At 26.6% G+C, this 18999-nt stretch overlaps 1 protein-coding gene across 1 annotated transcript; it reads right to left on the reverse strand.

Annotated features, from left to right (window-relative positions):
- Nucleotides 1–892: 892 nt before the first annotated feature.
- Nucleotides 893–3541, reverse strand: CCOS01_08669 (Sec23/Sec24 trunk domain-containing protein; the record flags this gene model as incomplete). The annotated part of the gene is made up of 7 exons (XM_060456830.1): nt 893–917; nt 976–1175; nt 1228–2325; nt 2381–2860; nt 2917–3211; nt 3263–3393; nt 3449–3541. The coding sequence occupies 7 exons, from the start codon at nt 3539–3541 to the stop codon at nt 893–895; spliced, it is 2322 nt and encodes a 773-aa protein (XP_060313104.1).
- Nucleotides 3542–18999: the final 15458 nt, after the last annotated feature.

Below are 18999 nucleotides of genomic sequence, written 5' to 3' on the forward strand. Positions count from 1 at the left end.
TACGCCACAATTCATGTGGCTGAGCGGAGAAAATCGGTGCACAAAAGCCTGGCCAATAACCTTTTTCGCACTCCACTATCCACGGAGGGTCTTTTCGCCAAAGAAAGCCGCAACTATCACGTGGTTTGTTCGCACCTACCCAAAGTGCCCTTGATTGATAATATTACCTGCCTAGGTAGGTACCTATCTGATCTTCTTATCAGCTCTCGCTACGGATGGACTAAGCCACATTCGCTACCTGCCCACGACTACCTTAACTCTAGCCACACGTCGGAAACGCAACTTTGGCGAAGTCCATGCGGAGTGCGCCTCAGCGATTGCGGTACTGCCCTAGAAGTATTTGGGTACGGGTACAGGTGCCCACCTGATGTACTCCGTGGATTACCTTGCCTCCCTACCTAGGTACGCTCCCACTCCGTACCTACCTTAGTAGGGAATCAATCGTCTTGGTGGGGGCGGGGTTCTTCAGCTACCATACATCCCCACTCTGTCACGATTCACATGTACCAGGTCAAACAAAGTTGCGTCGGGTACATAGGTCTCCTGAAATACCTTGGCTCGGGTAGAGTCTCAACATCGTTCAACTTATTGTCTCATTTGCCTTGCTCTCATGATTCAATGTGATAAATTTCACGGACCGCAAGGTGCATTGGCCGCATTGGCCGCGTAAGTGAAATCTTACACGGAATTCTTCAGTGTTCATTGGCATTTGTCTTCATAACTACGGCAAAGTCTGAAGCCTTATATGCTAGAGACCTCCAGACTCCGAGTTGCGATTGTGCTCTACATCCCCCATCTTGTGGATTTGTCGTCTCTTGGTACGACGAAGACGACCACCCCGTCTTTGCTGGCACCGATATCCTCCTTCAGCCCATGACGATACGCAACTGATTTAGTTTGTGCCACTTACGGCCAGCCTAATACCCAGAGTTAGCAAGTCCAATAGGATAGGATAAATATTGAGTAATTCCTCACTTCATGAGATGGTCCATGAAGGTTTGCAGAGACACATCATCAGTGAAGATAGTCTGGGCGTTTTGCGCACCCACACCGCCATAAGCTCCGGTAGTGTGGGTGGTCGACGGGTTGAGCTTCGACAGAAGGAATCTGGCTTGAGAACCTCCAGCATCACAAACAATGAATCGAGGAAGTGGGAATCTATCGGTGATGAGATCCTACATAATGTTAGCTGACATACTGGGAGCCTGACGGAGGGAGAGAGCTTACTCTTGCGTCTTCCTTGGGCTGCTCGAGCAGAGATGCAAAGTTTTCATAGCCCTCTTGGTCCTGATATCCCGCCTTGCGCCACTCGGCGACCGTCTCCCCGTGGAAAATGAGAATGTGGAAGAAGGTATCGAGAAGAAGGATATGGGTGGGTTGAATAGAAGTCGAGTCCAGCAACACAGGTTGGCCACCCTCCTGATCAAACGTGTACGAGTCTAACGTGGGCTGTATCATGATGAGCGAGTTGCTTACGTCCTCGTGGTTAAGGACATGGCGATAGAAGGCCGTCTCGTCGGGGGAGTTGTTGAAGACCTGTAGGAATTGACTCCTCCGGAGATGGAACATGAACTGCGGGTACAATGTAAAGTTCTTCTCGAGCCGGAAGGAAGATGGATCATCTTTCCGGTAGTCTGCAAAGCGGGAGCAGAGTCTGATAAGCATCCTGTCAACCCAGCGCAAGACATCCGGACCGTCATCAACTTCGGCCTTGAACACTGCAATGCGAGACATCAGGACAGCAGCAGCTTCCTGGTCGAACGATTGTGCAATAGCCGGATCGCCAGCTGGTCCACTGAGGTTTCTGGCAATTGTCGTAACCCTCAGATGGAATTGACCGGACGAGTGTTGGTAGTAGGTGAGGAATTGGATCATGCCCTTCTGTGGCGTTTGCTGATGCTGCGTAGGGCCTCCCTGACTTGCAATCTCAAAGTATACGCCGTAACTTGCGTTGGGGTCGATGCCGCACATCTTCCATGAGCATGTGTTGCCTATGCCACATTCCGTCTCTCCAACTGATGTCGATTTCTTGTTAAGAGAAATGGCGTGGCCTATCAGTCCAGTAACCTTTAACTCTTTAGTGGTGAGTACTTCGAGCGTAGCATTGAAGCCCATGAGCAAGTTGTCGTCACCATCCTTTTCGAACACGCGAATGAACGACTGCCTGAACATAGAGGAAGTAAAACTGTCGGTCAAAATCATGTGGCCACCGGTGGAATTGCAGAGGCCCTTCATCTCTAAGAGACCGACTTGATCAAGACAACCCGCGAATATGTCAATGATGTGGCCATTATGAGCGGTCCTCTTGGCCAGGATGTCATAGAACTAGGGGCTAGCGTCAGCTTTTCCTATACAGAGGAAACCTCATCTAAGTACCGACCTTGAGTGCCTTCTTGTAGTACTTGATGTTGTCACGGTCAATGTCGTGGTGCGATCGGATGGGCTCTCTCAGTTCCGGGCCAACTACCATGCCGGGTCCCTCTGTCGCCGGTCCACCAGCGAAGAGCATGATGCGGCCACCGGCGTGTTGGAATGAAGACTCAAGGAGTCCTACTGCGACACTGAGAGCAACGCCGGAGCAGCGCAGACTCCTGCGGTCGTTGGCTACGGGCCATGGGTCTTTCTGAAGCTGCTCCAAAGCTTTCGTCAGCTGAAACTCGGCCTGCTGAACGGGTAGCAGAAATCTCGACGCAGGGCCTGCGGGCATAGGCCTTCCAGGCTGCTGCTGGGGCATGCCGGGTCGCATTGCTGGGGAGAGCAAGCCGAGCATCTCCTGCACCTGCTTCGCGGAGTAGTCTTTGCTCCCGCGGAACACATAGGATTTCGCGCATTCAGTGTAGCCGATTTCGTGAACTTGTGCCTTGAGAAGTGGTCAGCAAGGAGGGTCATGGGGTTCCCAATGAATACGCCACCTACCATCGTGCCATATGTGATTAAGCCAACGAGTGCATTTTCGGGTAGCAGGCTCAGGCTCATGACCAATGACTCCTTGAGCGCAGCCAGGCTATCATCCTCTTGGCAGGTGTCGACAACATAGAGGAAGATGGGAGGGCTTGGCGCCGGCCGCGAGAGCCGATACTCGATCGTAGTGTTGGAGGGATGAAGTTCGGGGGGGATGGCATTGGCGGTGATATCTTTGTAATGGGGCGGAAGAGGGTTCCGCGATAGGCAGAACGGACAAATCCAAAGACGGGCTCTTACGTCCACAGAGCTAGCCCAGGTCAGGCTTGAAGATTCCAATGACTCAAATCGCTTAACTCACCAGAAAGGATTGAGGACGGAGCGACAAGGTTGCTTGCAAGTCACCGGTTCGAATTGGAGGAGTGGTGTGTCGGGCTTTTCTTTGAGAGGAGTGTAGTTGGCCCCAATCGGCACGACCAAGCGCGATGCTTCCTGTATGAGCACATGTCAGAAGACGTAGAAAGACACTTTTCCAAGAACAACTGACCATACGAGAGCTAGGAAACACGTTCCAACTCAGGCGAACTCCATCACGGTCCTCGACCTCGCTCCATTGCTCCTTAAGAGCTTCGTAGTCCATCGTTGTTCAAATGCTCTGCTGCGGTCGATATTCAGGTGGTGCGGCTTCGGCGTGAATCCTGTAAAATGTGGTCAGTGGCGGGTATTTGACCAGTAATAGCGGTACATTCAGTTCATACTTAGATTGCCAGCAGATGGTTTGCGAGTGCCGCGAGGGTTGCTGCGTTAAATAGAGGATAGGACGGAGAAGGTAGCTTGGTATGGCCACGGCACAGTTAACAAACAACGGCGGCTTTGAGCTGTGGCCTACCGGCGGAGGCAATGTGGCAGGAACAAGCTGAAGTGGGGCTACCAAGGTACCTGCCAGTGACCTACAGGTAGTACTAGATCCATTGATCTCTAGCGCGGGGCTGCGGCTACGTATAAGGAGGTGCACCCCAAGGGTATATAGCCAGGACGGCTATAGAGGTATAGCGAAGCATTATAGTATACTAATCTATGCCTAGCGAGTATAGAGCTTATGTAATTTAAAACATTTAGAGTCTTATTAAATGAAACGTATTAAATCTTATATTTTAAAACTAAGTAATATATTTTAATAAGGTTTTAATTATTAAAAATATATAATAAATTAGGCTATAAGTACTTAACTAGCGAGGCTATAATATAAGTATAAGTATATTATAAAACTAAAGCTTATAAAGTTATTTATATAGGCTTTACTTCTTAAAAAGTTCTTTTATAATACGATTTATATATAAATTATTAAGTTATTAATATTTTATTATTAATTATATTCTAAATTTATTATAATTACTCCCCTTTTATATAACTTTAGTTTTTAAAGTTATTACGTAATATTTTTTTAATATTAATAATAAAGTTATTAACGTCGTTATTTATAATAAATTTTTTAAAGCGTTAATAATATATTTTTTTATTTAAGAATAAGGTATTATTTTTATTTTATTATTTAATAAATATTATATTATTATTATTTAGTAAATAGTATATAGTGGTTTTTTTCCGGCTTTATAAGTATAAAGAATCGATCTTAACGGGATTATATTTTTAAAAAGAATTATATAATATAATATACTTTTTAATTATATAATATATATAATATATCCTAAGTACGTACTTAATATAATATAGTAATTTTAATACGAAAACTACTATTTAATTTAGGATAAATAAACTACTTTTTTCGTTACGTAGTAATACTAATTAAAAAGGTTAATAATAAAGGTTAGCTATAATAATTAGCTATAATAGTTAGTTATAATAGTTAGCTATAATAATTAGAGGCGGCCCTTAACTATAAAAGTTCTAAACTTTAATAGTAACGTAGAGGTTTTTAAAAAAAGGGCTAAATAAGCTAATATTTATTATTTAGAGCTTATAAAAATTCTTTTTATCCTTATTGCTTTTAATATTACCTAAAGCTACTCTCTATTTGAACTAAATAAATTTACTAAATAAATTTACTAAATAAATCCACTAAACAAATCCACTAAATAAATCTATTAAATAAACTTATTAATTAGTAAATAGTATATTAATTAGTTATTAAGTTAGTAATATATATTTATAATAAAGTATTTTAATTATTATAATATATAAGAGCTTACTTAACCTTATACTTATTATTATTACTTAGTTATTAAGTAAAATAAAGGATTTTTTTTATTTTTAATTACGTATTTACTTTTTTTCTCCTTTTTTATTTAGTAACTATTTTATAAATTCTTTTTTATATAACTATACCTTTTTTTTTATAATATTCTAAATTCTATATTATTTTTTAATTACGATTCTTTTATTATATTATTACTAAGTATTTACTAAAATATTTACTATTTTATATATTTAAGATATACTCAATATAGAGTATAATTTTAAAAGGGGCTTTTATAATCTCTATAGTAATACTCCTTATATATACTACTTATTTAATATATATTATAATATTAATAAGCTTAGATATATTATTAATACTTACGTTACTAAGTGTATTATTTATTAAGTTAATAAAAAGAAGTATTCTACTATAAATTATTAAGTCCTTACTAATCCGTTATTAAAATATTAAGTTAATAATATATTTTTAAGTTCTTAAGGAGCTATATAGTACTACTTAGTTTATTTAGAATGTTTTTATAGAGTTTTATAATACTAAGAAGTAAAGTAGTTTTAATTCCTATAAGTATAATTACGTTCTTTATATTTTTAATTATATTATTAATATATAAGAAATAGTTATTATTTATATTACTAACTTATTAATAAGTAATAAAAAGAAGGTTTATTTTAAATAGGCTACTTTTTAAAAACTCGTTATGAACTATAAGTATTTAAACTAATTAATCTTAATTATAATAAGTTATTAGTAATTATTTAGTAAATTTTCTTTTATTAATTTAGATTTCTTTTTTTAAACTAATATCTTTAATATTAATAATAAAGTTAAGATTATTTCTTATTTTAGTTATTTTTAATTAGCTTATTTTTATAATAATAATTACGTAATTACTTTATAAAATAACTTTAATACTCTAATTTAGTATTATAAAAAGACTTTTTAAAGCGTTATTATTATTTGTATTTAGGAGTTTTTTAATTTCCTTATTTTTTATAAGTACGTTACTAAGTACTTAGTAAATAATATACTTATTTATATAGTGGGTTTTTTCCGACTTTATAAGTATAAAAGATCGATCTTAACGAGATTACGCTTTTAAAAGAAATTATATAATATAATATACTTTTTAACTATATAATATATATAATATATCCTAAGTACGCACTTAACGTAATATAATAATTTCGATATAAAAACTATTATTTAATTTAGGATAAGTAAGCTACCCTCTTTAGCTACTTATTAATAATAAGCTAAGTAATATACTTACGTAGTAGCGCTAATTAAAAAGGTTAATTATAAAAGTTAGTTATAATAGTTAGTTATAATAATTAGCTATAATAGTTAGCCATAATAGTTAAAAGCGGCCTTTCTTAACTATAGAGGTTCTAAACTTTAATAATAATATAGAGGTTTTTAAAGAAAGGGCTAAATAGGCTAATATTTACTACTTTTTAAAGCTCGTAAAGATTTTTTTTATCCTTATTACTTTTAATATTATTTAAAGCTACTCTCTATTTAAACTAAATAAATCTACTAAATAAATTTATTAAATAAATTTACTAAATAAACTTATTAATATATAAACTACTATTTAATAAGAACTTACTTTATTAAAAATGCCCGTCGATAAGTCTACCCCTCTTAAGCTAGGTACCCTCTTTAGCTAGTTTAATATTATAGTTATCGTAGCTAATATAGTAGTTTTTTTTCTAGCTTTATAAGTATAAAAGATCGACCTTAATAGGATTACGTTTTTAAAAAAAATTATACGATATAATATACTTTTTAATTATATAATATGCGTAATATATCCTAAGTACGCGCTTAATATAATATAATAATTTTAATATAAAAACTATTATTTAATTTAGGATAAGTAAGCTACCCTATAGTAGCGCTAGTTAGAAAGGTCGATAGTAGAAGTTAGTTATAATAATTAATTATAATAGTTAGTTATAATAGTTAGCCGTAATAGTTAGAAGCGGCCTTCTTTAACTATAGAGGTTCTAAACTTTAATAATAATATAAAGGTTTTTAAAAAAAGGGCTAAATAGGCTAATATTTACTACTCTTTATACTAGAGCTCGTAAAGATTCTTTTTATCCTTATCGCTTTTAATATTACCTAAAACTACTCTTTATTTAAACTAAATAAATCTACTAAATAAATTTACTAAATAAATTTACTAAATAAACCTATTAATATATAAACTACTATTAGTTAGTAATTAGTAAGCTAAAAATACCCGTTAATAAATCTACCCCTCTCGGGCCAGGCGCCCTCTTTAGCTAGCTCGACGCTATAACTATTATAATTAATATAAATATATTTAAAAAGTAGTAAAGTACTTTTTAATAATATAGAATTTAGCTAGGTAATATTATAAATATTATAAATAGCCGGACTAATATAAATATTAAGATTTAATATATTAATACTAGCTTAGTTATAATAATTATAATAAACGGGCTAGAGGTATATAGGGTTAAAATAATAAGCTAGTACTTTAAATAGTTTTTATAAAACCCCCTAAGTAATAATAATATTTATATAAAAGAATAGATTATACTAGACCTAGCTATTTATATAAGCTAATATTAAGAGGTCTTATATATATTAAAATAAGTAAAGCTTGCCCTATAAGTGGGTAGTAAAAGGTTAAGAGTTATTAATAAAAAGGAGATAATAATCGAGTTAGTTAACTATTTTAGTTAGTAATTAGGTATAGAGCGTATTATACTTAGTTTTCCTTAATACGTAATATACGGTACGGCCCCGGCGGATTATTCTATCGGGGGGATATACTTATTTATATTATTATTATTTATAACGCTACTTTTATTTTTTATAATTTTAAAACTTAGACTCTTATTAAAAAGCGTATTTTTATTACTAACTATATTTTTAATAATAAAAACGAGTAGAACGATTTTAAGTTTAAGTTTAATAAGTCTTAGTATTTATTTTTATATTCTACTTTTACTAGCTACTCGGGCAATTCTTAGTGTCGTTTATATAGTATTAATATATAGCATTAGTATATACTCTTATTATCTTAATATACTATTTTTTCTTTTAGATTTTCTACCTTTCTAATTTTCCTTTTTATAAAGTTTAAAATTATTAATAATAATATTAAGCGCCCGACGCTATTACTTTATAAGCCTACTACGTACTTAGCTAAGTTTACTACCCTTTTAGGTAATAGTAATTTATAATAATATAGTATTAGAAATACCCTCGTTACTATTATTAAAAATAATACTCATTTTATTAATATTTACTACGCTTTTAACTTTACTTATATATATATATATATTTATTACTTCGTTTCTTTTATTAAAATTAAAAAACGCTTCTCTTACTATTTATTACTATTATTATTAAACTATTTATTTTAAATATATACTATTAAAATACTAAATTTTATAACCTAATACGCATAATAAGGCTAGGGTCCCGCCGTATAGGACCTATAGTAGTTATTATACTATATATATAAAAATACGGATTTAGGGTAACTCCTTTTAGGATAAAAGAACTATAAATAAGTTACGTAACTACGATTATATAATAAGATAAAAGACGGACGCTTATAAATAAATAGGATAAATAATTATAAATAAGCAGGACGGACGACTATTTAATAAATAATTAAATAATAATAAATAGGGACGTTATAAAAAATATATTTAAGAACGAGACTTATATATAATATAGACTTAAGCCGGGCTTAAGGATAGACTTTTTATAGCTTTTTTAATAATTAACTTAGTATTAGATCTTATAATTATTTTTAACTATTTTTACTAAGAACCTCTTTAATAAGACTACGATTGATTACTAAAGCCTTATTTATTTTATAATTTATAAATAAAGCTTTAAAAAAGCTATTTATAATTATAATACTATTTACTTAGTACTTATAGTTTTAACTTTTATTAATATACTTATTATAACTAGCTAATTATAATATTTTAATTACTCTTATTTAATAAGTTAATTTTATAAGACTTATTAAGTAGTAAAACGAACGACGATGTTTTTTAAAACTCTAAGTACCTTTTTATTTAACTCTAAGCAATTTATTAATTTAATTAACGAGTTAATTAAGGTTAAGGACAATAAAATACCTAATATAGCTTATAATTTTAATAATAATATAGTTTTTAAAAAAGTAAATTATAAAAAAATACGATATATTATTAAGAAAAGTAGTAAGTAGAATAAGGAACTCGCAGAGCTTTTTAATAATAACTCTATTTAAATAGCCGTAACTCTAACTAAGAATAATAAAAATATTACCGCTTTTTAAAATATAATTAATAAAGCTATAATTAACTTAAGAATTAAGAAGAGAGAAGTAAACGATTTAGAATAAGAAATTAGAACCCTCTAGGCCGCTATTAGTATTATTAAGATTTTTATAAATAAATAAATAAAAACTTAAGTTTAATATACTTATTATTTTTAATAAAATTACTAAACGTTTTAAGGGACTTTTAATTTAGATTAAAACTTATTAAACGTTCTATATTATTAATTTTTATAATAAAACTAAACGAGTTATTTACGTAATAACTTTTTTTAAAGGACGAGTTTTAGAGTAGTTCGAACCTTTTTAAAAAGAATTCCTTAGTAATAATAGTTATTTATTATATTATAAAGAAGAAATTGCGAATATTTTTAGTAATATAGTAGGATTTTAGAGTACTTTCGAATCCTTATTCTAAGACCCTAATAAAAAATAATAAGCTAAAAAAAACCTAAATAATTTTTAATAAATTAAGTCCGCTTTATATTACGTTATTAAGTTTAGAAAACTTATAATATAACTCGATTTTACTAAAAAAACCCGTATTTGTTTTATTTTATTAAAGATTAAAAGATAAAGTTAAGGACGAACTTAGTAAAATAAAAATACTAATAAAATTCTTATAGTATATTGAGCTCGCTATTAAGATTAATACTCGATTATATAAATAATATAAAAAAAAGGGGGAGGTACGACGCCCTTAAACTAACTCTAGTAAAAAATATTAAAATTATAATAAATTACTAAGTAATTACTAAAATAACTTAAAAAATTAATAATAATAAAGTACGTTTTATAGATAATATAAAGGACCTATAGACCTTAGTATTATTAAATACGAAAAATTATAATAAAAAAAGGATTTTAAATATTATAATTATAATAAGCTAGGATATATAGCTAGAGACTACTAATAACTTAAGTATATTTAATATTAACTTATTTTAAAAAAACGAGCTAATATTATAAATAAAGAAGTCCCCTATAAATAACTCTTATAAATAGCTTATTATAACGATAATTATCTTATTTATTAAAATAATAAGGAATAAATAAAATAGTACTTAAAGTAACTTGAAAATAATAAATAGTTTAAGTATAATACTACTTTATTTTTTATTAAAACCTTAGTAATAATAAAAAAAAATACTTACTTACCGACCCTATACTCTTAAAGAGAATAATATTAAATATATTACTATACTCTCCTAGATTTATAAAAATATAAAAAAAAAGGCTAAAACGGACCTTATTACGAAGGATATATTTTACTTTTTTAAAAAACGAATTAAATAAAAACTCTTAGCTAATATAAAGGAGTAACTCCTTAGATTTAAAAAAAGAGGACCCGATATAAAAAAAATTATAAGTAGCCTCGTTTATATAGTATAAAGAAACTATAGAAATTAGAAACTACTTACTAAATTAAAGGCTAACTTAAGTAAAATTCTAACTAAGTCTATTTATATAATAAAACGGGTAAATACTAATAAAAAATTTATTTATAAAGTTAAGAAATAACTTAAAGACTTCGTATACGAAAATAAGATTAAAATATTTAAAAACCCGACTTTTAATTTCGGAGTTACGAAAAAAAAAATTAACTTTAATTTTAAAAAAAAAGATATTAAAATAAGAACTATTTCTTGTTATTTCAATAAAGAAAAATTACTTTATAATTCGGACGAACTTCGTAACGTTACTTAATAACGTAATTAAATAGAGATTAATTATAAAGTACTACTTAGCGTTAATAATATTAGTTCTAAAGAGGATAATAAAGAATTATAGTATAAATATATTTACTTATTTAAAAATAACTAAATTATTTAGTTCCATAGGACTAAGGAACGTAAAAAAGTTATAATAACCCCTTATATAAATAAAAACTATTTTTTACTTAACCCCAAGGACCCTTTTTATAAGGAATTATTCTAAATAGAGTGCCTAAATAATAGATATTTTTAATACTTCCTATATAAATAAAATAGCCGTTTTTATTTATAAAAACGTAATTATAAACTTATTAAAGATATTTATATAAAAGACTAACTATTTAGCTAGACGTTACTAAGTTTTAATAATAATAATAAAGTAATATTTAGCCTAGACCTTAATTTCTTTATAAAATACTTTAATAATAAATATATAGAATAGGAAAATTATAAATATAACTAATATTAAGTTTATTATATTAAGAAAACTAAGGTATAAAAAGAATAATAAGAACTACGTAAGTAAAGTACTTAATAAAAAAAGTATATATTAAAAAACTAAAGAAGCTAATTACGAAAGAACGACGAAAAGTAAGAATAAAAAAAAGTTCTTATTTATAATTAGATAATATAATAATATATATTTATAAATTAACCTTAATATTTATAAACGAGGACTAAATACTATTATTAATAGTAGTATATAAAAAACTTATATTTTATTAAAAATAGTAGATAAACTTAACTTATTATAAGTATAAAAGGATAACTTATATTAATTATAAATAGTAAAAAGAGAACGAGTTAATTATAATTATAAATATATTAATTAAAAAACCGTATATTTCTTAATATATATTAATAATTAATAAGAATAATTATAATATAATATTACGGAAATTAGAAATATTAATATTATTTTAGGGATCTCGTAATTATAAAAGTATTTATTTTTTATATTCTACCTTTACTAATTACTTAGGTAGTTCTTAATATCGATTATATAATATTAATATATAGTATTAATAAATACTCTTACTATCTTAATAAACTATTTTTTTAAAATTTTCTAACTTTTTAACTTTCCCTCTTATAAAGTTTATAACTACGGATTATTAATAATAATATTAAATACCCGACGCTACTACCTTATAAGCCGCCTATTTAGCTAAGTTTACTACCCCTTTAAGTAATAGTAGCTTATAATAATATAGTATTAGAGATACCCTTATTACTGTCATTAAGAATAATACCGATTTTACTAATATCTACCGCTTTTAACTTTACTCGCACACATATATATTCGTTACCTCGTTTCTTTTATTTATTTATTTTTATATTCTATTTTTATTAGTTACTTGGGTAGTTCTCAATATCGATTATATAGTATTAATATATAGTATTAATAAATACTCCTACTATCTTAATAGACTATTTTTTTTAGATTTTTTAACTTTTTAACTTTCCCTTTTATAAAGTTTATAACTACGGATTATTAATAATAATATTAAGTACCCGACGCTATTACTTTATAAGCTGCTTACTTAGCTAAGTTTACCGCCCCTCTAGGTAATAGTAGCTTATAATAGTATAGTATTAGAAATACCCTTATTATTATTATTAAGAATAATACCGATTTTTATAAGTACTAATATCTACCCTATTTTAACTTTATTAATATATATATATATATTCGTTACCTCGTTTCCTTTATTAAAATTAAAAAACGCTACTTTTCTTATTATTTATTACTATTACTTTATTACTATTACCCTATTACTATTACTTTATTATTATTATTATTACTACCGAACCGTCTATTTTAAAAATATTTAGAATACTAAAACGCTAACTCGTCGACCTATAGGGATGCCTTAGGGGCTAGTATTTCGATCTTATTAATATTATACTTAATAATCCCAATTTATAAAAAGATCGTTTAAAAGAGTATAAACTAGCTATTATTAATTTAAAAATCTAAAAAAACGTATATACCCTTATCAATATTACTATTATTAATGCCTAGCTTATATAATATAATAATAACTTTAAAATACTTAACTAATTCCTAAGTATTATTAATACCTTAATATTATTATAATAAAATAAGAAATTTAGAAAGATTAAAAAAAAAAATCTAAAGCTATTAAAAAAGGTAAAAAGTAGGGGGTAGTTTTTAACTATTTAGAGGGTAATTAATATATTATAGCGGCGGGGTTATTAATAATATTTTAAGTTTAGTTAGTATTAATAGTTAGTAATAATTACGGCTAGCTATAGTTACTTATAAAGTTTTATAAAGTATATAATAAAGACACTCAATATTAACCCTAATAAACTAGCTTACCTATAAAGGCGAAGATAGCCCCTAATGAGGCGGACCGGACCCCAAAGGGCTCGTTTCCTTTATTAAAATCGAAAAACGCTACTTCCCTCGCCGTCTATCGCTATTACCCTATCGCTATCGCCCTATTACTATCGCTATCGCTACCGAACCGTCTACCTTAAATATATACTATTAAAATACTAAAATACTAACTTATTAACCTATAGGGATACCTTAGGGGCTAGTAGTTCGATCTTATTAATATTATACTTAATAATCCTAATTTATAAAAAGATTATTTAAAGGAGTATAAACTAGCTATTATTAATTTAAAAATTTAAAAAAATATATATACCCTTATAAGTATTATTATTATTAGTACCTAGCTTATATAATATAATAATAGCCTTAAAATACCTAACTAACTCTTAAGTATTATTAATATTTTAATATTATTATAATAAAATAAGAAATTTAAAGAGATTAAAAAAAAAAATTTAAAGCTATTAAAAAAAATAAAAAGTAAGGGGTAGTTTTTAGTTATTTAGAGGGCGATTAATATATTATAGTAATAGGGTTATTAATAATATCTTAAGTTTAGTTAGTATTAATAATTAGTAACGGCTACGGCCGGCTATAGTTAGTTATAAAGTTTTATTAAAGTACGTAATAAAAATACTTAATATTAACCTTAATAAACTAGCTTACCCGTAAAGGTAAAGATAGCCCCTAATAAGGCGGACCGGACCCCAAAGGGATTATAAAAGTATAACTTATAAATAAATTAAATTACTAGCTAGGTTTTTTAAAAAAATCTAGTTACTAAACGACTTAAAAAAAAAAAAAAAAAAAAAAAAAGAAAAAAAAAAATTTTAAAAAAATTTAAAAAAAAAAAAAAAAAAAAAAAAAAAAATTTTAAAAAATTTTAAAAAAAAAAAATAAAAAAAAAAAAAAAAAAAAAAAAAAAAAAAAAAAAAGGGTTTAAACGGATTTTTAATAACTTTTAAAGAACGAGAATAAATATAATATATAGTTTTTATTAAAATAATAAAAAGCTTTAAGAAGTTTATATATAATATTAATAATTAAAAATCGTAATAACTCTAAACTATACTTAAAGAGTACTAGATATATATAAAACTATTTATAAAACTTAAAAAAATAGGATTATTAAAATATAATAATTAGGATATAGAAATCGAACTTAAAAAAAAGAATATAACCTAAGTTCTATTCGATATACTTAATAAACTAAGAAGAATAAGAGTATTTTAATAAATATATTAATAAAAAACTTAAAAAGGGATATATTTAACTGTTAAATTGTTTTATAAGATTCTTTTTATTCTTTATATTAAAAAAAGGTAAAAAATTAAAACTTATTATTAATTATAAAAAACTTAACGAAATTACGAAAAAAAACTATTTTCCTTTATTATTTATTACTAAGCTTAGAGATTTATTTTATAAAGCTAATTAGTTTATTATTATAAATCTTAAGGAAGTATTTAACTAGATTCGAATTAAAAAAAGAGATAAATAAAAAACGGTATTCTAAACTTATAAAAGACTTTTTAAGTACCTTATTATGCCCTTTAGACTTATTAATACTTTAGTAACTTTTTAAATAATAATTAACTATATACTCTAGGAGTACGTTAATATATTTATTATTATTTATATTAATAATATTTTTATTTTTTCCCCCGACTTCGAAATATATAAAAAATATATTTATATAGTATTTTAAAAGCTCTAAAATATTAAACTATATACTAAACCCTCTAAGTATAAGTTTTATATATAAAAAGTAGACTTTTTAAAATATATTATTATATTAAAATAAATTTATATATAAGTATTAAAAATAAAAGTAATTAAGAACTAACCTATATTATAAAACGTTAAGGATATATAAGGATTTTTAGGATTCGTTAACTTTTATTAACGATTCTTTAAGGACTATATTAATATATTTAGACCTCTTAATAACTTAATATAAAAAAATATTTTATTTATTTAGGATCCTAAGTATAAGGAAGTACTTATTAAAATTAAAAATATAGTCGTTTTCGAACTAGTTATTATAATCCCGGACCCCTAAAAACTTTTTAAAGTTAAGACCGATACTTTAGACTTTATTATAAGAGTAGTTTTAAAATAACGAGATAAATAAGGAAAGCTTTACTTATATTACTTTTATTTTAAAGTATTTTATAAAGTAAAATTGAATTAGTAAATCTATAATAAAAAACTAATAGTAATTATTAAAGTATTTCAAAAATAGAGACCATAGTTATCTAAAACTAAGTACGAAGTTATAGTTTATATAAATTATAAGAACTTTATAAACTTTATAATAAATAAGAACCTAAATAAATAGTAAGTTAAATAGAGCGAATTCTTATTTAAATTTAATTTCTAAATTATTTATTAAAAGGGTTTAGAAAATAGTAAAGTAAACGCTCTTAGTAAAAGACCTAATTACGAAGTCGCGGTTTTTAAAAAAATATAAGTTATTTTTAAATAAGAGAAAAATAGTAGTTTTATATTAATTACGAAGCTCTTTATAATAGTTAAAAGGATTAATACTAGCCTAATTAAAAAAATAACCCCTAAGCTTATTATAAAAATTTATAGTATATTAATATATAGTTATTAAAGAGTTATTAAAACGTAAAAACGGATTCGTTAATATTATAATAAATCTACTATACGTATTAAAATTATAAAAGTAATTAAGAATTATGTAATTTATAAAAAAAATAAAAATAGCCTATATAAACCTTATAGCGAGCTATAACTATTATAATTATTAATAAAAGTATAATAATTAATTATATAAGACTTTATTATTAAATTACTAAGGTTTAAAAAACTATTTATTAAAATATAGTATAATAATATCTTAGTTATAATCGACCGACTTATTAAGTTTACGTACTTTATTCCTCCTAAGGAATTTAGTATAATAAAAGACTTAGTATATATATTTACTAAGGTTATACTCTTAAACTACGGGTTACTAAAAGAAATTATTTTTAATAAAAATAAGCTACTTATTTCGAAGTTTTAGAAATCTTTAATTTCGTAACTTAGTATAAATTATAAACTATCGATATTATTTTATTTATAAACCGATAGATAAATAGAAAGGATTAACTAGATCTTTAAGATATACCTTTATTATTATATAAACTATAACTAGGATAATTAGGTAGTACTTTTATTAATAACTTAGTTTATATATAATAGTATAGTTAGTAAAAGTATAAAAGAATCCCCGTTTTATTTTAATTACGGATTTTAATTAACGGTATATAAAGAAGTATAATAAAGATTATAAGCTATAAAAGCCGTAGTAAATATAAGAAAACTTAAAGAAATTTATAAAAAAGTATTAATAAATTTCGAGTTCGTATAATAGTATATAAAAAAGAATATAAATAGATTAAGGATTAGAGAATTATTTTTTAAAAAGGGGGATAGCGCTTATTTCTTTTATTATAATATTAAAATAAAATAACTAAGTAATAAATTAAACTATAAAAAGCTTAGACTTTTTGAAATTATTAAAAAAGTCTTATTAATTAATTACGAATTAAAATATAATATTACCCCGTTTTTTATATTTTATTACTTAAGCCTATATTAAGAAGTTTATATATAAAAAATTATATTATTATTAAACTAAACTAATTAAAATATAAAGTTAAACGAATTATTAATTATAAAATAAAAGATAATAAAAAAGAATACTTTATTAAATAAAAGAATTACGAATATAAAAAAAATATATAAGAACTTATTACGAACCTCTATAACTCTTAATAATTTTTTAAAAAGTATTAAAATTAAAATTAAACTTAGAACTCTTAGTTATTATAACGTCCTAGTTAACGATCTTAAAAATATTATTAACTTATATTTTACGAGTTATTAAAGAAGTATTTTTAAAATCCTTAGGGAACTCCTTTAATATAATCCGACTCTTTTTAAATACTATTTATTTTTAAAAATAAAAACGCTCTAATTTAAATAACGATTTATTTAACTTAGCTTAAGCTTATTAATAAGCCTTAGCCTTTTTTTATAACTCCGTAGCTTTTTTTTAAAACTACGACTCTTTTATTTTTTTTTTATAATTAAAACGGTCGGACTCCGTTATTAATTAACTAATTATACCTAATTAACTAAAATTTAATAAATAAAAACGTGATATTTATAAATATAAATAGTATTAATAAAAGTATTATATAAAATACTTAAATAATAATATATTTTATAGACTTTAAAATTAAAAAGAATTAGATAACGGACCCCCCGCGAGTAATAATTTAAATAAAGGATTATTTTTATACCCTCGTTAAAAAAACGAATAATACGTAATAATTTATAACGAGACGTAGCTATTAAAAATTTTAATTTTTTAATTCGACTTAATATCGTATTAATATATATTTTTTTTAAAAAAAAATACTTAACGATTCCTTAACTTAGGAATAGACGACTTATTTATAAACTTAGAAAGCTAGACTTTAAAGAGGAGAAGCTAATATTATAACTTAATACGTATAATAAGGCTAGGGTCCTACCCTATAAGACCTACGGTAGCTATTATATTATATATATAAAAATACGGACTTAAAGTAACTCTTTTTAAAATAAAAGAACTATAAATAAGTTATCCCCCCGACGGAGTAATCCGCCGGGGCCGTACTATGTATTACGTATTAAGGAAAACTAGGTATAATACGCTCTATACCTAACTATTAACTAAAATTCCTAACTTTTTACCGCCTACCTATAGAGCAAGCTTTACCTACTCTAACGTACATAAGACCTCTTAATATTAACTTATATAAATAACTAGGTCTAATATAATCTATTTTTTTATATAAGTATTATTATTACTTAGGGGGTTTTATAAGAGCTATTTAAAGTACTAGCTTATTACTCTAACTTTATATATTTCTAGCCTATTTATTATAACTATTATAACCAAGTTAGTATTAATATACTAAATCTTAATATTTATATTAGCCCGGCTATTAATAATACTTATAATATTACCTAGCTAAATTCTATATTATTAAAAAGTATTTTATTACTTTTTAAGTATACTTATGTTAGCTATAATAGTTATAGCGTCGAGCTAGCCGAGGGTGCCTAGCCCGAGAGGGATAGACTTATTAATAAGTATTTTTAGAGTAGTAGTTTATATATTAATAAGTTTATTTAGTAAATTTATTTAGTAGATTTGTTTAGTAGATTTGTTTAGTAAATTTATTTAGTTTAAATAAAGAGTAGCTTTAGGTAATATTAAAAATAATAAGGATAAAAAGAATTTTTACGAGCTTTAATATAAGTAATAAATATTAGCTTATTTAGCCCTTTTTTAGAAACCTCTATATTATTATTAAAGTTTAGAACCTCTATAGTTAAGGGCCGCCTCTAACTATTATAACTAATTATTATAACTGATTATTATAATTAATTATTACGGCCGACCTTTATT

This window comes from Colletotrichum costaricense (assembly GCF_030867565.1).
Source record: "Colletotrichum costaricense strain IMI 309622 chromosome Unknown Scaffold_8.1, whole genome shotgun sequence".
Classification (NCBI taxonomy): Eukaryota; Fungi; Ascomycota; class Sordariomycetes; order Glomerellales; family Glomerellaceae; genus Colletotrichum; species Colletotrichum costaricense.